Source organism: Sturnira hondurensis, unplaced genomic scaffold, assembly GCF_014824575.4.
Source record: "Sturnira hondurensis isolate 20B ecotype Veracruz unplaced genomic scaffold, ASM1482457v3 Scaffold0014854, whole genome shotgun sequence".
NCBI classification, from domain to species: domain Eukaryota; kingdom Metazoa; phylum Chordata; class Mammalia; order Chiroptera; family Phyllostomidae; genus Sturnira; species Sturnira hondurensis.
Window position 1 is genome coordinate 10,810,756 of NW_028087485.1, and position 20,556 is coordinate 10,831,311.

A 20,556-nucleotide genomic window follows, 5' to 3' on the forward strand; every position below is an offset into this window, starting at 1 on the left:
CCCCACGGGCGAGGCTCAACGCTGCGGGCTGGGGGCGCCCTGGGCTTGCCATAAAGTGAATGGGCGCAGGAGACGGGTGGCAGTTCGCGGCGAGGCTCACTCCCTCAGCTAGTCCGGGAGCGTCCTAGCGGAGCGGCGGCCTGGGCGCAGGGGGGCGGCCCCCACTCCGGCCGGGTGCCCGGCCACTGGCCCCTGCCTGCCCTCCAGACTGCGGCCGCTGCCGCTGCCGCCGCTGCCAGGAGTCTGCTTGCTGCTGGACTCACTGTGAGTGCTTGACCCTGCGGGGGACAGGAGCTCAAGGGGCCAAGGGGCCATGGCTAGTTTTAAGGGTCCCTAAAACGGGACTTGGGTCCGCTAAACTAGGGAACGGTGCCTGGGGGACGGGTCGAGACTGCGAGAGCGGTTTGCAGACCCAGGGCCAGGACTTAGGGAAAGGGAAATTCAGCGTCAGAAGTAGGGCTACAGAAAAAAGGGAGACTCAGAGGCACCGGAGGGAAACCGGGGACATGAAGCCAGGACAGGGGCTCCGCGAAGCAGGGAGTAAAGAGCCGGGAAACCATTACCAGAAAGCACCCTGGAATCCGAGGGCTCGAGGGGCAGGCAGGCAGGGAGCTAACCGGGTTACTGAGGGCCTGAACAGTGGGGGGGGGGGGGGGGGAGNGGGGGGGGGGGGGGGGGGGGGGGGGGGGGGGAGCTGGCGGCGGCTGCCCAGTATGAGGGCAGTTGTCGGCACCCGACTCCCCTCCGCTGGGGCTCAGACTCGAGGGACCAGGAGCAGGCGTCTAGTCGCACACGCTTCTCTTCTCAGCTGCTTCTCAGTTGCGATAGGAGCCTTGTAGTGAGAGGCTGGCCGCGACCAGGTCAGATGGCCGCTGCCCGGGCCGCAGGGAAGTGGCTGGGCAACCAGAGTCACCAGACAGCCGATCTGGCGTTTCGGGCTTGGGGTGTCAGGGCTCTCATGGGTCCCGGCCTGGGACCGCCACAAAATCGGACAGAATGTCCGCAGTGCACGGGGCTGGGATCGGACAGAATGTCCAGGCGGAGAGGTGGGTCTCTCTGGAGCAGGCGCTGTGTCGGGCAGCGGTGGACAGAATGTCCCTGGCCGAGTGGCATGTCCATTTACGCGTCAGCGCCTGCCCAGCTGCTGCGTGTACAGTGGGGTTCGCTGTAGTGGGTTGCCTCAAATCCCACTTTGCAAACTTGTTTCTGCACCTAGGGGCTGTGAGGCTCAGGAGCAGGGAATGACAGAAAGACTGCAGCCTGGCCTTGGGGTGGAGTGGTAGTGGGGGAGGTTCCCTCTCTCTCTAACTTGGATCTGGAAGTCCAGATCCAAGTATCACCTGGACTTCCAGAATCCAAATGTAAAGAGACAAAGCCGATGATAGGACTGCTAGTGGAAATCAAGACCAGAAAAAGGAGGAATAGACCACAAAGAGCAATGGGAGGGCAAGAAGGCACCCAGCACAAGCCCGTCAACCTCAGTTCCCTCATAAATTCAGAGGCAACCCCTAATTCCAACACAGCTGATCAGACACCCGCAGACTTCTTGCCTGGGTAGAGGTGCCTTCTCTGCAGAGACCAGGAGCTCAGGCCTGAAGAGAAAACTGCAGCCCTTTAGCAAAGCAAACCCTGTGGCCTTGTTTCCCTTTTTGCTCCCTCAGCCCCACTAACCTGAAAACCACTCTAGTGGCTGGGAAGAAGTAGAAACGGGGAGGCATTGAATCCAGACACTTGGATCCAACAGGAAGTCTTATGGGCCCCCCAGCTCTGGCTGGGAAGGAGGTCTCAGCCCTACCCAAGTGCCCTGTGTGCTTTCCTTGTAGCTGGGGGAGAGTTACCACCTAACCTTTAACTAGCCAGCCCCCAGTAAGGGTGAAAGGAACAGAGTGGAGAGAACTCCCCCAATCTATGTTAGTGAACAAAACAGTCGTCCTGGAGACTAAATTTTCATGGGAACAGGTGCAGGGTGATTGTGTTTAGCGATGAGTAAATAATCTAAACAAGTGGGTCTCAACTTTTCTCAACCTCCACCCATGAGTGACATAGAATATATATTCCCCTCACTCCCACCTCCATTTCTCAATCTCAAAGTTTGCTTATCACCAGCTGGGACATTGTTACTCAAGCTCTTTTGTTCCTTGCCCCTTTTTGATAAATGTGGAGTCAAATCCCAATATCCCACCACATTCTGATACCCTCTTCAGGGACTTGTGCTTCCATTACCTTGTGCAAATCACGATTATGGGTGAAATGAAAGGCTCCGAGTCAGAAGGGAATAGGGAAGGCATTGCAGATGGTTCCCTGAGGACCTGAGCCCAAAGTTCTGCTTTTATCAAAAAGGCCAAAAAGCAACAGCATTATAATGAAGATGATTGGAAACAAAAGGAAAAACTTTCTCTCTGTCTTGAATAAAACTATGTTGCTGAGTGCACATCCAAGTCACTGGCTCTAAGGGACAATGTCATGGGCCTAGAAAAGGGTCAGAGAATAGCTGGCAAGAGGGGAAGCCAGTGGCTGCTGGAGAGAGCAAACTTCAAAGTGTAGGCCTCTGGAAAGTGAGATGGGGGAAATTCACAAAACAATAAAAGGCATAGATAAGCGAAAGACTTGTTTGCTCCCCAAATCCTGAAACTGGAGATGAGGGGGCCTCTTAGAACTCGGGACACAGTGGACATCCAACTTCCAGAGTGAGGAAGGTAGAGGCAGGAGGTAGAAATGGAATCCTTCGGGGCTTGGGAGGATCAGTGCGTGTCAGAGCCATAAATGGCTGCTGGAGTGGAGGGGGCAAGAAGTGGAAGAAGAGCTCAGTCCCTAGTCTTCAATTTCTTCAATATGTGTAAGCTTAGGCAAATTCATCTTCTTAGGGCTGAAATGGGGACGGTCATTTCTGCCACTTACCACGGTTGTAAGAATTAAATGAAATCATATGTATGAAAGCCCTTTGCAAATGGAAAAGCACCACAGAAACAAGAAGCATTATTGCCATTATTATGCCCAAACTGTAGAATCTTTGCTTGGAATGGGTGGTGTCTCAAGTCTTAGGTCGGCCAGATAGCATCACTGATCCAGCCATAGAAAGCTTCTCAGTGGTGGATGGAACACGTACCTTAGGCTTCAGATGTCAGCCATTACCCCTGCTCCTCTCTGAGTAGAGTTCAAAGGCATTCCTCACAGGCTTAACCCTTCTGCCAGGCCAGATATGCTCACCTGTTTTCTGCCTGCCTGCCTGCCTGCTGCTCACAGATGTGGACATGGACCCCAAGACCCAGTCCAGGAAGGGAGGGCAGGGGAAGCAGACAAGCTGAGCTGGGGTGGGCATGAAAGAAGGAAGGAGCCACCTAAATCTCTCCTCCATTTACTCTAAATCATGCTCCCTAGAGTGTGGGGAAGGAAGATGGCAGCTAACCTGAAAGATCCATTAGGTCCTGAGCTTGGGGGTTCAGAGTATCTGGCTCAAGGTGACCGGCAGAGACCCATGATCAGAGTGATGGGGAGAGAAAGGAAAAGATGGGGGGTGGGATGTGCGGATTTCGAAGAGTCCCTTTCCTGTCTCTCCCTGTCCAACCTATTCTGCTCACCAATGACAAATAAAGGTCCCAAAGATGCCGCTTTTATGTCACTCTCCTGCCTGTAAGCCTCCAGTGACCCCCACTGCTTAGACCCATGCTTCTCTTTAGGGGGCTGGGGTGGAGGAGCAGGACACTGCAGGTGAAACAGGGCCTATTTTTCTTCCTGGCACTATGCTGTCATCCTGGCACTATGCTGTCATTTGGAAAGAAAACTTTAATTGTATATTTAAATAAACATAATAACTTTAAATATGGAATATAATGCAAAATTCACTTCAATTCTTAACATAAGGCTGGAGATCTCAAAGAAATTTCATACTGGTGGTAGCTGGTTTTGGTTGTGCCCCTAGTTTCCCAGGGTGATAGTTTCTCTCACTTGTCTTAGTGGGTTTGTGGGTTTTTTGTTTTGTTTTTTGTTTTTTTTGCTTTTATGGAAAAGCTGGAGACGCTCTAGCCTAGAATGTATCAAACCCGAACCACCACCCTTTGCCCCTCATTGGAGACTCCCCCAGCCTGACCCATTTTTCTCTGATGATTTTGCATTGCCCTGAGACCCTGAGACCCTGGCCAAGCTAGGCTCCCTGTTGCCCTCTCATTTCCTGCCTCTCATTTCCAATCCTGCTCCATTATTCAGAAGCCTCTGTTACTTCTCTTTCTCCAGAATTCCTAGCTCAACTACATGCTACAATCTCTGAGCCCCAAAACATACCCTTACATGGGCTTTCATTTCTCTATCTCCCATAATCTGAAAACCAGGCTCATGAAGCCCATCATTTCATCCTGTGCTCTGTTTCCCTCCCCAGATGCAGGGTCCTAGCACTTATGGTCCGTGCCTTACCAGTCTTGGAGATGTGTCTTAGAATTTAGCACTTGCTAAAGCAAAGAAAAAGAAAGGGAGGGAAGAGTGTGGAGGTTCATTTCTCTGACCCCTGATTTACCTCTTAATGAATTAAGCGCATCAAATTATTGTTGCCTCCACCCTGGCCAGTGTGGCTCAGTTGGTTGGAGCATCATCCCGAAAGGCTGGGAATTCGATTACCAGTCAGGGCACATACCTAGGCTGTGGGTTTGATCCCAGTCAGGGTATGTATGGGAGACAACCAATCAATGATTCTGTCTCATTTCAATGTTTCTCTGCCTTACTCTCTCTAAAATCAATAAACATTTTTAAACATTCTTTTTTTTAAGATTTTATTTATTTACTTTTTAGAGAGAGGGGAAGGGAGGCAGAAACAGAGGGAAAGAAAGTGTGGGGGATACAGTCACCTCTCACACACACCCAGCTGGGAATCTGGCTGGCAATCCCATCATGTGCCCTGACTGGGAATTGAACCGATGATCTTTTGGTTCACAGGCCAGCACCCAATCCACTGAGCCACATGAGTGAGGGCAATACATATATTTTAAAAATTATTGCTGCCTCCACCTGAGAGTTTGGGTTTTCTCTTGGGGTTGCAAGCCTTGTCTGCAGGTGTCTTCATTTGTTCCCATTTGTCACTGCAGTTCAGGGGATCAGACAGTTTGGGTGCTCAGCCTCAGTAAGGCACGTGGGGCCTCACTTCAGTTTCAGGTTTATCCGATGGTTTAGGGCCCCGTTTACACCTGTTTGCCACTTGCTGCTTGCTGAGCCACAGCATCACAACTCCATCCCCTTTTATCTTCCTCTTTATCTTGTCCCTGTAAGAGAAAGTACTTTGGCTCCAATGTGTGCTTCCTGCCTTCGGCGTTATTATTGCAACTTCTTTGGGGCTTCCTGGCTGTGGCCCTGGTTTACTGCTTTGGCTTCAGAACAAAAGTGGGTACACATGGCAGCTGCCCTCTTGCCATGAACTTGTGTCCCTCGGGGCGACCATGGCCTCCCCACTATGGCCTCTCTGGCCTGTGATAGTCTCTTAGTTTCTGCTCCTTACCTTAATGTATCTCAGATATTTTGTTTTTGCTGCACCTTATGACAGCTTCCTGTAATTCTAACCTGTACTTCTGAATCGGAGCACACCTGTAGGCCCTCCCTTCTCCTTAGGGCTAGAATCGCCACCCTGACACTAATGAGGCTACACATCCCCTGCAGGGTGTATCAGAAAGGCTGGAGGTGGGACAGGCAGCACCTCTCGAAGCACCATGGTTATCTCTTGGCTCTCTTTGACCCTTCCGGGTAGTTCCTACCAGCATCAACGAAACCTTTGTCTCCTAGACTTCCTGCTTCTCCCTGTCCACTGAGTGAGGTGAAGTCCCTGGCCTCAGTCCCAACTTCCCAGCTTCCTGACCTCCAGCAGTTTGGGGGAGCTGAATCCTCAGCCAGCCTGTCTCCAGCTCAGACAACCACTTGGCACCCCCAGCCTCTGCCCGAGCAGCCTATCAGGGCGCAAGTCTGCTGGAGGCCTGTGCTCCCACCCTCTGTCTTCCTGTCACCTGCTTGGCTCTAGTGTTCTTTTCAGTTTCACAGTCGAGACCCTTCTCATCCTCATCCCCTCCGTCTGCCATTACTAACCCAGTCAGGAGCGTGAGGCTTCATTCTTTCCTTTACCAGTCCTTGGTCCCCCAAAATGGCTCTCAGCTTGCGTTATTCTACCCATTTTTGCTGTTATCTGATTGACTCGGTTCTCCTTTACGTTCAGGACAGAGTGCTCACAATGCACATCTGCATCCCTTTTTTTAAAGGTTTATTTCTCTCTTTTTTAAAAGTATTTTTATTTATTTTTAGAGAGAGGGGAAGGGAGGGAGAAAGAGAGGGAGAGAAACATCAATGTGTAGTTGCCTCTCATGCCACCCCTACTGGGGACCTGGCGGGCAACCCAGGCATGTGCCCCGACTGGGAATGTCCTGACTTTGGTTCACAAGCCGGTACTCAATCCACTGAGCTACACCAGCCAGGGCTGCATCCTCTTTAAAATGCGGCATACTCACCTCTTTATTCACCAGAGAAATTCTTCACTGGGAGATACAGGGTCTAGGGAGGTGAACCACTCAAGCAAGAGCAGAGATGAGGATGCAATTGTACTTATCACTCTATCCTTGGTGACTTACTCAATGCCCAGCTTATAGAAGATGCCAAATAAACATATCTTCAATGAATAAGAAAAATATATACTTGGATAGAGTTGCACCCCTACCCACTTTTACGCATTATTTTTTATTTTAACCTTATAATAATACTGTAAGTAGATATGTAAAGGATTATGATGTCCCTCCTAGAGATGAAAATCGTATGCTCAGAGAGGAAAAGTAATTTGCTAAGAACACATAGCTAGTAAGTTGGGGGGCCAGGACATGAATCAAGATCTTTTGATTCCAAGCCTAATTTCTTTGGGCTATTCCAGATTACTTTCCTAGAAGGGGCCGGAGTGATTTTTGCCCCCCACCCCACTCCACCTCATCCCCTTCCTCCAGCATTCTCCAGCCATCTCCCCACGCAGCTGAGCAGACTCTCCCCGGAAGCCACTGACTGTAGACCACCCCGCCAGCTCCTTCGGCCTCCTCCTACCCACGGAGTCCTTAGTTCCTGGGACTGAGAGCTGAGGTTCAGAGGGGCCAGGAAGGGGAGGGGGAGGGTAATGGCTGGCTCCAAAACAGCCAAGGCAGCTGTCCCTGTCACAGAGAAAGGAGACTGTGTGACAGTGTGTGTCTGTCTACTTGAATGTGGGAGCACATGTGTGGGAGAGTATGTGTTTGTATGCCTTTAGCTCCAAGCCCAAGTGCTTCTTTTGTCTGAGTGGGGGCCCATGTGTGTCTGCATGTGTGTCTGTCTGTCTCTGGGAACACGCAGCCTGAACTCTGCTTTCTCAGCTTCATCTTTTACCCTGGCCCTTATCTCTCCTCACCCTGCCTCCCTCTGCTGAAATAAAGGGTGAAACCAAGACACAGGTATGGAATGCTGGGGGAAGGGGCGTTTGGAAAATCAGACGTCTGCAGCAAAAGCAGACAGGAAGGATGAATGGCAGTGGCGGGATTTAGCTTTCCCTACAGGCAAACCCAACTCTCTCTCTTTCCCCATCTGTGTTGCTCCTGTGGCCCCTGGAGAAGTTGGGGGCACAATTTGCATTTTGAAGGTATCTTTTAAAAAAAAGATTTTATTTTATTTTTTATTTCATGTACTGGGGGTTACACTGGTTAATAACAAGTAACTTTCAGGTGTGCAACTTTATAGTATATCTCTATGCTCTATTGGGCGCTCACCACCAAAAGTCTAGTCTTCCCCAGCACCAGGCTTTCGACACCCTTTACCTTCTTCTACCTCTTGGGTATGAAGTAAGAGGATACTTCAGAGCACTCCCTTTTCCAGCTCTCAGTTCTAAGCCTTCCCAGATATTTGGGAAGAGCTACTAGTTAAGGCAGCCACAGGTCCCTCCCAAGGGCATCTCCCTTCCACTGGAGCATTGTTGAGCCAGCCCCAAGCCTCTGACTGTGACCTCAGACCTGAAAGGGGAGAGGTAAGCTGAGTACCCCACCCCTCTCCTGACTTCTCTCCTTCCTTTCCAGATTTCTTTCAGCTCTGCCTCTTCAACCCTAGGAAAGGGTCCAAGGTCTGGGACTAGACCTCTGCCTGTGGAAAGAACAGGGATTATTTCTCAACTCCTACCTTGATCTCTGCCCCATCCCAACCTTCCTTGAGAGGTGGGGGTCGGGGGCAGCTGTCACCTCTGAGCTGGTTGAAGGGGACATTACCATGTGCACATACAGGCCACTGCCCATCTGTGCCTCCCTGAGAAAAGCTCCTAATAAATTCAGAGCAGCCAAATGACACACATCTCTCTTCAGGGTAGTCTACAGCATTAACGCCACCTTTCATAGCCTGTGTTAGATCTCTGTTGATGGGGACGTAGACGGACTCCTCTCGCCCAGCCCTTTGCCACTGCTCCTCTGTCCCAAGCCTCCTCTGGTTCTCTGACCTAGAAGCATCCAGAGTTCCTGAGTCCCACTAGTGCCCCCTTTCCTTCCCCCTACCAGCAGGGGCCTGGGAGAGCCAGCGGGAAAGAGAAACCTGCAGGGGAGACTTGAAGGGGAACCCAAGCAGGCTCCTGGGCAAGGACAGGCAAGGTTTGGAATAGGGAGTAAGTGTAGCAAGGTGGATTTAGAAGCTCCCATCAACTGCCTGGGGTGGGTCTGGTAGGGGCTGTGCGTGAGAGTGGAGCAATGACTGGTGGGAAAAGTGTCTGGGCAGGCACAAAGCAGACAAAGCCAGAATATGTAGTGATTTTCAACCAAAAAAAAAAAAAGATTTTATTTATTTATTTATTTTTAGAGAGACAGAAGGGAGGGAGAAAGAGAGGGAGAGAAACATCCATGTGGGAGAGAAACATCGATTGTTGGTTGCCTCTCTCACGGAGCCAACTTGGGGCTGGGCTGAAACCCATGCATGTGCCTGACGGGAAATTAATCCAACAACCCTGTTTTGGGGGGGTGGCCTCAAAGGCTGGTGCTCTATCTACTGTGCCACACCTGCCTGGGCTTAACTTATTTTTGATTCTGGAATCCTTTCTTCAAATGAAACCTCTCCAGAAAGCATGAAAACGAAACAACAAAAACAGACAAAAGCGGGGCTGCTCTGGCTGGGACAGACCAAAGCACAGCCAAACTAGTGTCCCATCCCTGAGGCTCGTCCTGAGTTTCAGTGCCTAAGGGGGGTTCTGGGTAGGGCCCCAAAGAACACAATTTGGAAGAGCAAATGATGAAACAAGTAGTAGATTCAGAGTCTCTCAGACCTGGTTCACATCCCAGTTCCACCACTTACAAGCTTGTGACCCTTAATCGTTACTTCAGGACTCATTTTTCTCACCTGAAAAAGGTGATCATATTTTTAATATTGAGACATTCTTTTTTAAAAAAAGATTTTATTTATTTACTTTTAGAGAGTGGGGAAAGGGGAGAAAGAGACAGAGAGAAACATCAATGTGTGGTTGCCTCTTGCACACCCCACAATGGGGGCCTGGCCTGCAACCCAGGCATGTGCCCTAACCGGGAATCAAACCGGCGACCCCTTGGTCCACAGGCCCATGCTCAATCCACTGAGCTACACCAGCCAGGGCTGAGGCATTCTTGCAAGGGGACAGATAATGAGATAAAGGCATACAGTCAGTACTCGTAATTGACAGCAGTGATTATCCTAGTGGGAGAAATATCATGCCTGGTTCAAACTCAAATTTGCCTCAGTGGCGAGGTTCTGGCTGCATCTCAGGCGTGACTGGCTGAGGGGCACGTGTAAATTGTGGGGCTACTGGGTGTTCGTGTGAGATGGAACTGAAGTTTTTGAGGATGTAGTGTATAGCATGTGGCATGCAGTGGTGTGAGTTTTCACTAATTCAATAAATATCTGGAGCAACTGTGCACAGGCACAGTTCTAGGTGCCCAGCAGTGAACAACAACAACAAAAGTCTAGCGTGCATATCTGTGCATAAAACCTGTGCGTATACACCTTCTCCCCCTTAGACTGCTGTTTCCCCATTCTATCCTCTGGTACCTCACTCAGGGGTAGCTTTATGGTGGTGGCTGAGGAAGGGGATAACCTGTGGGGAAACACTTCTGGGGACCGGATAACCTGGAGATTTTATCCCCAGGGATCTGTTCTGTGTCTTCTCTTCCCTCCGGAGTCTTCTCTCCATGGAGTTCGGCCTACTCAGCGAGGCGGAGGCCCGGAGCCCAGCCCTGTCGCTGTCAGATGCGGGTACTCCCCACCCCCAACTCCCAGAACACGGTTGCAAGGCTCAAGAACACAGCGGTGAGCGCGCCCCCTTCTGGGAGTAGGGGAGATAAAGATTCAATCCCTAATGGGGGTAGAGCCGGGGTGGGAGTAAGGGGCCGCTGTAAAAGGAAGGTACCCCAGCCTGGGAATCCCTGTGACTTGCCCCACCCGGCCCCAGACTCGGAGAAGGCCTCGGCTTCCCTGCCGGGCGGCTCCCCCGAAGACGGCTCGCTGAAGAAGAAGCAGCGGCGGCAGCGCACACATTTCACCAGCCAGCAGCTGCAAGAGCTGGAGGCTACCTTCCAGAGGAACCGTTACCCCGACATGAGCACGCGCGAAGAGATCGCAGTGTGGACCAACCTCACCGAGGCACGAGTGCGGGTACGCGCTTCCAGATCCGCAGCCCTCACTCCGCCCCGGCCATTCTCTCTTGGGCAGCTTAGCAACTGACAGAATCTGCGGCCTGTGTTTCTGCCCTGCCTGTCGTATCCTCTGGGACCCGAAACGTCCCAAGACCCCGGACTGCTGCCCCATACGGCTTTCTTTCCACCAACTTTCTATCTCATTCCACCCTGTTACTCCAGGACTTGCGCTTCTCATCCCCTGAGACTATCGCTTATTCTCTTCGTCTCTCCTCCTTGGCCCCAACCTACTGCAAGCCCCTCTCGTCGCCCACTGCCTCTGTTCTCAGCTCCCTGGCTCCGTGTGTTCCTTGCAACCCACATTCCCATCTCCAGCCCCCTTATCTTGTATCCTCATTGCCGCCCGGCTTGAACCCGGATCAGGGTGGTGCAACCTCCAGCCGCGCTGATCGGGTCCGGGAAGGCTGGGCCCCCAGCCCTGACAACCTTTTCTCCCACTCCCGCAGGTGTGGTTCAAGAACCGGCGCGCCAAGTGGCGGAAGCGCGAGCGCAGCCAGCAGGCGGAGCTGTGCAAGGGAGGCTTCACGGCGCCTCTCGGGGGGTTGGTGCCGCCCTACGAAGAGGTGTACCCCGGCTACTCTTACGGCAACTGGCCACCCAAGGCGCTCGGCCCACCGCTCGCCGCCAAGACCTTCCCCTTTGCCTTCAACTCCGTCAACGTGGGGCCTTTGGCTTCGCAGCCCGTCTTTTCACCACCCAGCTCCATCGCTGCCTCCATGGTGCCCTCGGCCGGGGCCGCCCCAGGCACGGTGCCAGGGCCTGGGGCACTGCAGGGCCTGGGCGGGGGGGGCCCCGGGCTGGCTTCGGCTGCAGTGTCCTCTGGGGCAGTGTCCTGCCCTTACGCCTCAGCCGCCGCAGCTGCAGCAGCAGCCGCTTCCTCTCCCTACGTATATCGGGACCCGTGTAACTCGAGTCTGGCCAGCTTGAGGCTCAAGGCCAAACAGCACGCCTCTTTTAGCTACCCCACGGTACCCGGGCCGCCCCCAGCAGCCAACCTCAGTCCGTGTCAGTACGCTGTGGAAAGGCCCGTATGAGTGGCCAACCTGTCGGTCATCCCCAAGGGTGAGGTCGATCATTCACAGCCTCCCTGGACTGGGGTCGTCTTGACTGGCTTGATCCCGCCCCGGGTCCGAGAGGGACGGTGGGGTAGCTGGGGATAGGGAGGCGCCAGCTCGGGAGAGAGACTTTCGTCTCCCAGCTCAGAGGGGTAGACTGGGCCCTCCGCACGGTCCAGGGACCTAGCGTCCCTGGGACTAAGGCCAGAAACAGGGACCAGTTCCCCGGGGGCCAATTCACCCTCGGCCCACCCCGACTTCTCCAGACTCCTCCTTTCCAATTTATCATTTTCAAAGATAAATGAAATAAATGTGCGCGGACTGTCAAAGGCCTGATGTTTCAGAGTTCCAGTTGAGCCCTCTCCCCGCACTCTCCCGCACATGTGAACGAGACCTTGGTGTACAGGAAAGACACCTTCTTCTACAGTAAAGGCCCAACTTCTAGGGCTTCAGTGCCCCTCAGCCGCTAACACCAGGATGGGAAAGTTCGAGGACACCTAGAGCAGGGGGGCGCACGCGTGTTTGCGTGTTTGTGTGAAAGGCCTGAGGACTAGCTACTAGGCGGGCGTGGGCCAAAGCTGGTGCTGCGGCGCCACCTTGTGTTCTCACAGACGATAACTGGAAGATCTTGCCTGGAACACTTACTAACAGGTGTCACTTCTGCAATTTAGGAAACCTATGACCTTAGATTAAGTTACTCCGCCTTTCTGTACCTATTTCTCACTGTTCCAATGAGGGGCTTGAGCCTCTAACAGCAATAAAATTCTGATCCGTAACAGACATTTATTAAGTGCCTACCAGGCCTAGGGTTCTTATTGTCTGCATGTGTGCCTCCCATCCTTGCCCACATCCTTAGACTTCCGGCCTACTTATCATCCCACCGCCAGCAGCCATCTCCCGTCAAAGCAGACCCCTTCTTTCCCCAACTTGTCAAAACCCCCAAATCTTGCTGAAATATTTAATTTAAAAATAGAGCAAGAAGAGGAAGGTTTCTGTATATAAACATAAATAACTCAGCTCTGGAGATCCTTCAGTCCCAGCCTGATCCCCAGGCCTGCTTGGCCCTCACATTAAAAATAGAAACATCAAAGTACTAGATCACACCCCCTTCCTAGTGTTTGTGTTTCCTGTCTGTTATAACGTCCTGCCACCTTGGGGGATACAACCTAATCATTCTCCCAGATCTAAACCATGCCCCTCAGTGCCCTGAGGAAGAGAGACCCTGGAGCTTCTTCTTTTTTCCCCAAACTTTTACTCGCTCTTGGTCTTGGCTTTAACCTTGGGCGTTATGTAGGTTTGGTAGAAGAAGTGAGCAAAGAGGATGAAATAGGCCATGTATATGATGACGGACCAGAGTAAGTGTTCTATCGTAGTGTGGCATCCCTGTTCCTGTGTCCAGTTGTAAGCCAGGATGACGACAATGGTCCCCATTAGCATCTGCAGGATCTGCAGGCTGGTGAGGAGCTTGGGAAACCACCCAGGGGGCTTCACTTTGGCAGCCTTCAGAGTGTAGTAGGTATACATGATGGAATGCACACCATAGTTCATGGTCATGAACCAGCCTCCTGCAGCCACCTTGTTCTTCAATCCAAAGCTCGAGAACACTAGCACCGTGCTGTGGTGGAACCAGTGCACCACGATGAGCGGCCGCTTACGAAGGATGATGAAGGCTGTGTCTCCTGGGAGATGGGGAGTTACAGCTGGCATACCACCCAGTGTCAGGACCACCCTCCACACCGAATATGGGAGCACAGGGGGAATTCTCAGGGTTGGGAGAGGTGTCTTTTTGGCAGAGAATCTGAAGAGGGGCTTGGGTGAGAGGTGTTGTTAGGACCTCACAGCTGGGAAAGGGACTCTCCATGTGATGGGTGAGGGGGCCCCTGAGGAAGGATGCTGTTGACTGGGTGCCAGAGAGACAAAGTCTTGCCACTCACCAAGTTCAATGATCTTGCTGAGAACAAAGATGCAGGACCAGAATTTGACTACGGATTCTTCTAAGAAGTTGGTGAAGCACACAGTTTGCTTTAGGCTATCCCTAAGTACCAAGGCCCCCATATAGCCCCACATCCTCACTGCCCCCAGGATACTGAAATGGGACAGAGAAAAAGAGGGTAAGTTCATTCCCAGACACCAGTCCACCCTGCCCCTTCAGCCTGGTCAGGGCACTGCCCCAAGCCCTGCCACTTTCCCACCCTTCGGGGAGTCATGACTTCTGAGATCCTGGTGCCAATCTGGTAAGTCCAATCAGTAATCTAGAGGAGACAAGAGCTGGGAAAGGACCAGGGAATGCTAGAGGATGGGACTGAAAGTTGAGTTAGGGGACAGAGTTCGCAGGATGCGTAGAAGCCTATGAAGAGATGGGTGGCAGGGTGGGGGAAATTGATGGGGGAGAAACTATGGGAAGGAGGGGCTAGGGAAGTTATTGAAAGGTCTTGGGAAAGGGTTTTAGAGTCTGAAGAAATCTGTCAGAAGTACGCAGACTCCATGAGCACAAGAGGACTCCGGGGAGAACAGAAACTGTCAGGCTGGAGGCTGCGGAAGGAGAGAGACAGCTGGGGAGGGGAGCTAGAGCTGAGAGAATGGGATAGGGAGAGCTGGGGGGCAACTTGGGGAGTCAATGCAACTGAGATTTCTAGAAAGCTTTTAGAGCTAGAGCTAGGGTCTAGGGTGTACAGGATAAGTGAGGAAGGAGTGTCTTACCTGAAGATCGCAAGGCTAAAGGACCAAAGGATGAGAGGCCTCTGCAGGTTGAAGCCCTTCCGTGACTTCATGTAGTTCTGCCCCACAAAGATGATCAGTAGGTAGATCAGAGCTATGGGGAATGAGACTGCCCTGGAGGGCAGAAGGCAGAGGGGATGGGCTCTTGAGTGGGTGCTGGTTATTGAAATGCCCACTTATCTAAGTGAGTGTTCTGGGTTGGAGCCCTAGCCCTGCCACTTACTGGCTGTGTGACATTGGAAAGACTACTTAGTTCTCCGAGCCTGTTTCCTTATTTGTAAAAAGGAATAATACTCCTCCCCTGACAGTGTTAATACAGAAAGTACCTACGACATTGCAGGGGCTGTGTCCAAAGATTTTGTGATTATTGCCCTCTCATTGGGGCTGGGAAGTGGGTGATAACTGCTGGTTGGTGCCTAGAACCAACCCAGGGCTGCGGTCTAAAAGTGTGGTCATAGCCTCCACCCAGTTGGGTCGGGGCAAACTGGCCGCAGCCCGCACGCAGCCCACGAACACCTCTGAGTAGTCTCTGGGCAAAGCCAGAGAGCCTGGGGAATTCTGGAAGAGCTCGTGACCTTGCCTCCTTGTCCGCGGCAGGGGCGATGGATGGAACACTTGGCGAACAACACGATAATTGTGAAGGGCGGGCTGTCCCCGGACACCAGCACAATGTGCGAGGGAGCGCCCAGCCATCCAAAGCCACAACACACAAAGAAGAATCATTTAGAGGCTGGTGGGGCTGGGAGTTTCAATCAACGCCACCCCTCAGAGACGGTTTCTCACTAAACTCGTTACCTTTGGTTGCTGTCTCCTCTCATATTCCTCACCTCATCCTCTTACTGCTGCCCTCTCTCTTCCTTCCCGCACCGCCCCCTTCTTTCTTCGAGGTCTAATCCCTTTGAGGTGCCACATTACCTGCACCTCTGAGAACGGAGGTGTGGGACCAGTGCAGGAAAGCCCCATACCTTTGTTTTTGAAGGAAATCATCGCGGGCAGTGTCTCCCCCACCCCCCAAACTGCAGTGATCAGGATCCGGCCCCTGGCACGGCCCTTCCCGCGGTCTCACCAGTACTCGTCCAAAAAGGGACTTAGGTCCGCTAATATCTCGAAGTTGTAGGGCTGGAGCAGCTCCTCCGTTTTCTCTGAAACATTCATGACTGTGCCTACTGCCGTTCTGCAGACGCTAGGGTCAGGAGCTTGGCGAGCCGGCCGAAAGGTTGGGGGACCCAGGATGCAGCGCACCTTGGGACGGGACAGAATGGACCCAGGACCCAAGGAACTCCGCACCAAGGCGAGGAGCGTACGATTCGGGGACATGCACTGCAGACTGACCCCATGCCCCGCAGCCGCCGCTGCGATATATAGCGCGGAATCACAAAGCCGCGGGCCCAGGCTGTGCGCGGCCGCCTCCCTGCGCCCTGCCGTGATCCAATCTCGACCAAGACACGCCTCTGTCCCGCCGCAGTTCGCTCTCTGATTGGTCATCCTCACACACAACACACACACACACACACACACACACACACACGCGCGCGCGCGCGAGGATCGTAGACCCTGGACACGCCCGTTCCCATCTTTTCCTCCCCCAACAGCTCCATTCTCGCTTGCTTGGCTTAACCCGTATGGCCTTTCCAGGTCCCCGGACATGCTAATCTTTCCCTGGAATGGCCAACCTCAACCTTTGCTTTAGTTTGTCTTAATCCCGACCTACTTAGCAGTGAGGTGAAAGTGGAGGTGTCCTCAGCCCTTGGTGCCCTGACCCAGAAATGAGAATGCAAGTCCTCCCAGGACCCCTCCCCACCCGCTTTACCCCGCCACCTTCTTGAAACCCTGGAAAACCGTGGCCGGGGTTGAGGATGAATCACGCCGGGGAAGTAGCAGCTCCCCATAGTCCCCTCTACCTCCTTCAAATCTGAGGTTGTGGGTGGGAGGGAAATGGATGTTAATGAATTTTATTGTTGAGGTTATTGGTGTTGATGTTTGGGAAGGTGGTTGTTGAGGCTGCTGTGGTTTCTTTACAATTTCCTGAATTCCTGAACTGCTCCAGCCCGACACACAGTAATAACCCTGGGGAGAAAATGGGGTCACCCTCCGGGTTTCTGGGATTGTTGTCTTAAGGTTTCCTGACGGCGTCCCACGGTGCTCCGAAGGGGGGCAGGGTCCTGTTCTTTCCCTCAGTCTGTGCTTGTCTAACCAAACCTACTTTTTCCTTGTCTGTCTACTCAGCCCCGAAGAAATAATATTTTAAACTTTCAAGGCCTTACTTGTCTATTGCTTATTTCTCTCCTAGGTCTTATGAAAGTAAGGAAGAACTACAAGACTTCATGGCAGTTTTCTTTTTCTTTTTTTTTTTTAAGTAGTTTATTTATTTATTTTTAGAGAGGGGAAGGGGGGAAGAGAAACATCACAATGGGGTTGCCCCTTGTGCGCCCCCTACTGGGAACCTGGCCGGCAAAACCCAAGCATGTGCCCTAGACTGGGAATCCAACAGGCAACCTTTTGGCTCTCAGGCCAGTGCTCAGTCCATTGAGCCACACCAGCCAGGGTTCAATGGCAGTTTTCAATGAGATGGGGATTTGCAAAACAAGCGCTAAGATAACTAAATATACAATATTTATAATCAAGATGTGGCTATAAACAGCTACATGCAGTAAAGCCTAGAGGCTCTGGAGCTAGAGGACCCAGGTAGGAATCCCAGCTCAGCTTCCTTGGCCTCGGCAAGTGTCCACGGAAGGATCAAGTGGGAAGCCCTGCCCATGCTATCTATGTGACTCTCAATTGTATTCCTTTGTATCTCATCACCTCTTACCTGGTTACAGTAGCCTCTACCTTAGTTGTGTTCACTGGTTGCATCACCTCCTTCTCCAATACAGTGCTTCTCTCTGTTGCATTAGAGCCAGACAAGAATTCCCACACCTGACTAATTGTGAGATTCCTGAGCCCCAACCCCAGAGATTCTAACCCAGTAGTTGGTCCCAGACCATACTTATATTTCTTTTAACTTTTTTATCCTCTCCTGATGACATTTCTTCATTGCTTCCTTTTTAAAAAGATTTTATTTACTTATTTTTAGAGAGAGTGGGAGAGAGAAAGAGAAGGAGAGGAATGTCAGTGTGTGGTTGCCTCTCACACACTCCCTACAGGGACCTGGCCCCCAGCCCAGGCATGTGCCTGGACTGGTGATTGAACCAGCGACCTTTTGGTTTGCAGGCTGGCACTCAATCCACTGAGCCACACCAGTCAGGGCTCATTGCTTCTTTTAGAGAGAGAAGAGAGAGAAACATCAATGTGAAAGAGAAGCATTGATTGGTTGCCTCCCTTACACTCCTAGACTGTATGTGCTGGGACCAGGGATCGAACCACAACCTCGGTATGTGCCCTGACCAGAAATCTAACCTACAAGCTTTCAGCTATGGGATAACATTCCAACCAACTGAGCCACACCAGTCAGGGGCCAGACCATACTTTTAAAACCACCACTTTCTGATCTGGTTGGTGTGGCTCAATGGACAGTGCTGGCCTGTGAACCAAAGGGTTAGATCTCAGTTCTCAGGGCACATGCCTGGGTTGCCCACCAGGTTTCCAGTAGTGGGTGTGCGAGAGGCAACCACATATTGATGTCTCTCTCCCTCCCTTTCTCTCTAAAAATAAATAAATAAACTCATTTCTAAAAAAAGAAATATAATTTCTTTAAACGTGGATAATGCTACTTTCCTACGTAAAACCCTTCAGTAGCTCTTGATTGCTCCATACATACCTTGACACTCAGAAGGTGATCAGCATGTGTTTGATGGATGAATGAACAGAAGAATGAATATTAAAAGAATAATACCATTGAGGTGTTACAAGACATGGATTCAAATCCCAGCTCCACCATTAACTAGTCATGTGATTTTAGGCAAATTACCTAACCTCTCTCTGAGACTGTTATTTCAGTAAAATGTAGATAGTCACACTTGTCTGCCTACCTCACGAGGCTGAGGTCAGTATACAAGTCAAATAATGTAAATGAATGTATATTGTGGCCCTGACTAGTGTGGGTCAGTCAGTTGGGTGTGGTCCTGTAAAGCAAAAAGTCTCTGGTTCAATTCTCAGTCAGATCACATGCCTGGGTTGTGGGCCCAGTCCCCAGTCAGGAGGTGGTGTGAGAGGCAACTGATCAATGTTTCTCTCTCTCTTTAATTTTTAAAGATTTTATTTATTTATCTTTAGAGAGGAAAGAAAGGAGAGAAGGAGAGAAACATCAATGTGTGGTTGCCTCTCGTGAGTCCCCTGCTGGGAACTGGCCTGCAACCCAGGCATGTGCCCTGACTGGGAATTGAACCGCAATCGTGTGGTTCGCAGGCCCGAGCTCAATCCACTGAGCTACACCAGCCAGGGCTCTCTCTCTTTTTTTTAATTTTCTTTCCACTTTATAGGGCACCTTTCAACAGATGTGGATTTCCAAACAAGAATACGAAGAAGGAGGGAAGCAGTGCATAAAAAGGAAATGCCCTTGAAAAGTATTCCCACTGCTCCACCTTCCTGGCTCCTTACATTTCATAGCTGTAGTACACTCAGGAAAAAATGACTACCTTTTGTAGAATATTTATATATTTTTGCATTTTTCAATTTCCACTTAAAATTTTTAAGACTTTAACTGGCTGTATAAAATTAGGTTGTGCTGTCCTTGAAATGTACTTATTCTTATTACAAGCATTTTATAATTTTGTATAAATGTCTATTTTCTCTAAATATTTTGCTTTCAGTCAAAGGCTTTCAAACTCTGCTTAGTATATTAATTACCAGTGGATTGGTAGAACTGCTTTTTATTGATAAATAAAATTTATTGCCTATGATCTCTTTACCTTAGGCTTGCAATTTAAATAAAAATTACTAGAAGTTCATTCCAGAAGTACACTTGTGGACTGTTGTGTTGATTTGCTACTTTAAGTACTAACTGTATGTATCAGTATTTTCAGTGAAAGTACTCATTGTTTATTAACAGCAGTATCCACAACTTTATATCCTATGAATAATGGTAGTTAAAATGTAACCAAATTGCCTTTGCTGTATATGTTGACATTACTTTCCCACTCAAAGATATGTGATATTGCAGTCTACTTAAATGTCATAATTTGTAAAATGAAAACTTAATCTGAATTTTATACATGATTTTTAAAAGCATGACTATTTCCAGAGTTAGCATGCCATATTAACACTCAACAGAGCTGTTTGACTAAAACTACAATTTCTTTATAAACCACAACAAATAGTTACTTTTCTATACAGATTGTTATCTAAGAAAAACAAAATGGTAAATTAAGAATTCAGACATCTTAAACAAGACTTGACTTCCGGGCTTCAGAAAGATGTGGAAACTTTTCCTGAAGTTGTTCTGCTTTCTTTTTCTCTAAATATTTCTTCCTTGCTTGGACACGGGCTTGTTTCTCATGTCTCAGTCTGTCAAAATGCTTCGCATAAGGCATTGCAAAGAATTGTTTCCTGTTGTATCTCTTATTTAGGTGCCAAGGTATAGGCCACTGCTTGAACTTGTGCCAGGTGATTCCCCCAAGGATGTCTTTTCTCCAAGCACCAAGTCTTTTTTTTGACCAGTCTGAAGAAGTCTTAGGGCATCTTCTTGTTCTTGCACAACTTTATCCAATGCATCCATGGATTCTACTACCCTTTCTAACCGCTCTGGACTTGGCATTGGTAGTATCTGCCATTTGGCCTTCTGCTGCAGAGTTAGAAGCATGTTTCTTTCTTTCAGCAGAACATACCAAAGTTTATGCAAATCTTCACTACTTTTGTTTCTTAATTGCTGACAGGTCCATGCAGCTCCAAACTTGACTTTTTCTTCCCCCCAGTTCTTTGGGTCATCAAAAAATTCTTCTAGTCCTTTCCTTAACAATGTGGTATGAAGTATTCTACAATGGTATAAACGTGTGACATTCGGTGTATTCTTAAGCAACAAATTAAGATAAAACCTTGTGTCTGCCGGGGCCTGAGAACTTATTAACGACCTGAAAGTCTTTAGGATGTCTAATGCTTTTCTGCAAAGAATACCTAAACTGGCTGCAGCCATTTTTTTCGCCTAAGCAAACTGCGTTTTCGCCACTAATTCAATGTTTCTC

At 50.3% G+C, this 20,556-nt stretch overlaps 3 protein-coding genes across 4 annotated transcripts; 1 reads left to right on the forward strand and 2 right to left on the reverse strand.

Annotated features, from left to right (window-relative positions):
• Positions 1-81: 81 nt before the first annotated feature.
• PITX3 (paired like homeodomain 3) lies at positions 82-12,297 on the forward strand. Of its 2 annotated transcripts, none has more exons than XM_037064067.1 (4): positions 82-264; positions 10,121-10,281; positions 10,424-10,626; positions 11,114-12,297. In XM_037064067.1, the coding sequence occupies exons 2-4, from the start codon at positions 10,164-10,166 to the stop codon at positions 11,699-11,701; spliced, it is 909 nt and encodes a 302-aa protein (XP_036919962.1). In that variant the 5' UTR covers positions 82-264; positions 10,121-10,163; the 3' UTR covers positions 11,702-12,297. The 2 variants fall into 2 exon arrangements, with proteins under 2 accessions (XP_036919962.1, XP_036919961.1); XM_037064066.1 differs by having other exon boundaries at positions 10,152-10,281.
• A 20-nt stretch (positions 12,298-12,317) lies between these two features.
• ELOVL3 (ELOVL fatty acid elongase 3) lies at positions 12,318-15,832 on the reverse strand. The gene is made up of 4 exons (XM_037064064.1): positions 15,507-15,832; positions 14,423-14,554; positions 13,657-13,808; positions 12,318-13,401 (listed from the first exon to the last, which is right to left on the reverse strand). Exons 1-4 carry the CDS (start codon positions 15,755-15,757, stop codon positions 12,974-12,976), a joined length of 963 nt encoding a protein of 320 aa, XP_036919959.1. The 5' UTR covers positions 15,758-15,832; the 3' UTR covers positions 12,318-12,973.
• A 3,344-nt stretch (positions 15,833-19,176) lies between these two features.
• On the reverse strand, positions 19,177-20,530 carry LOC118999480 (39S ribosomal protein L47, mitochondrial-like). Its single transcript, XM_037064068.1, is given in 2 exon segments — positions 19,177-20,024; positions 20,027-20,530. Coding segments are annotated over 2 exon segments (747 nt in total). The 5' UTR covers positions 20,508-20,530; the 3' UTR covers positions 19,177-19,758.
• Between the last annotated feature and the right edge of the window lie 26 nt (positions 20,531-20,556).

Bases quoted from the DNA above. Each gene is read 5' to 3' on its own strand.
- PITX3 (XM_037064067.1), top strand. From the start codon at position 10,164: ATGGAGTTCGGCCTACTCAGCGAGGCGGAGGCCCGGAGCCCAGCCCTG. The intron at 10,282-10,423 runs GTGAGCGCGCCC...ACCCGGCCCCAG, and splicing joins CAAGGCTCAAGAACACAGCG to ACTCGGAGAAGGCCTCGGCT. The intron at 10,627-11,113 runs GTACGCGCTTCC...CCACTCCCGCAG, and splicing joins TCACCGAGGCACGAGTGCGG to GTGTGGTTCAAGAACCGGCG.
- ELOVL3 (XM_037064064.1), bottom strand. From the start codon at position 15,757: ATGTCCCCGAATCGTACGCTCCTCGCCTTGGTGCGGAGTTCCTTGGGT. The intron at 13,809-14,422 runs GTAAGACACTCC...GTCCCATTTCAG, and splicing joins TTTAGCCTTGCGATCTTCAG to TATCCTGGGGGCAGTGAGGA. The intron at 13,402-13,656 runs GTGAGTGGCAAG...CCCATCTCCCAG, and splicing joins CAGCAAGATCATTGAACTTG to GAGACACAGCCTTCATCATC.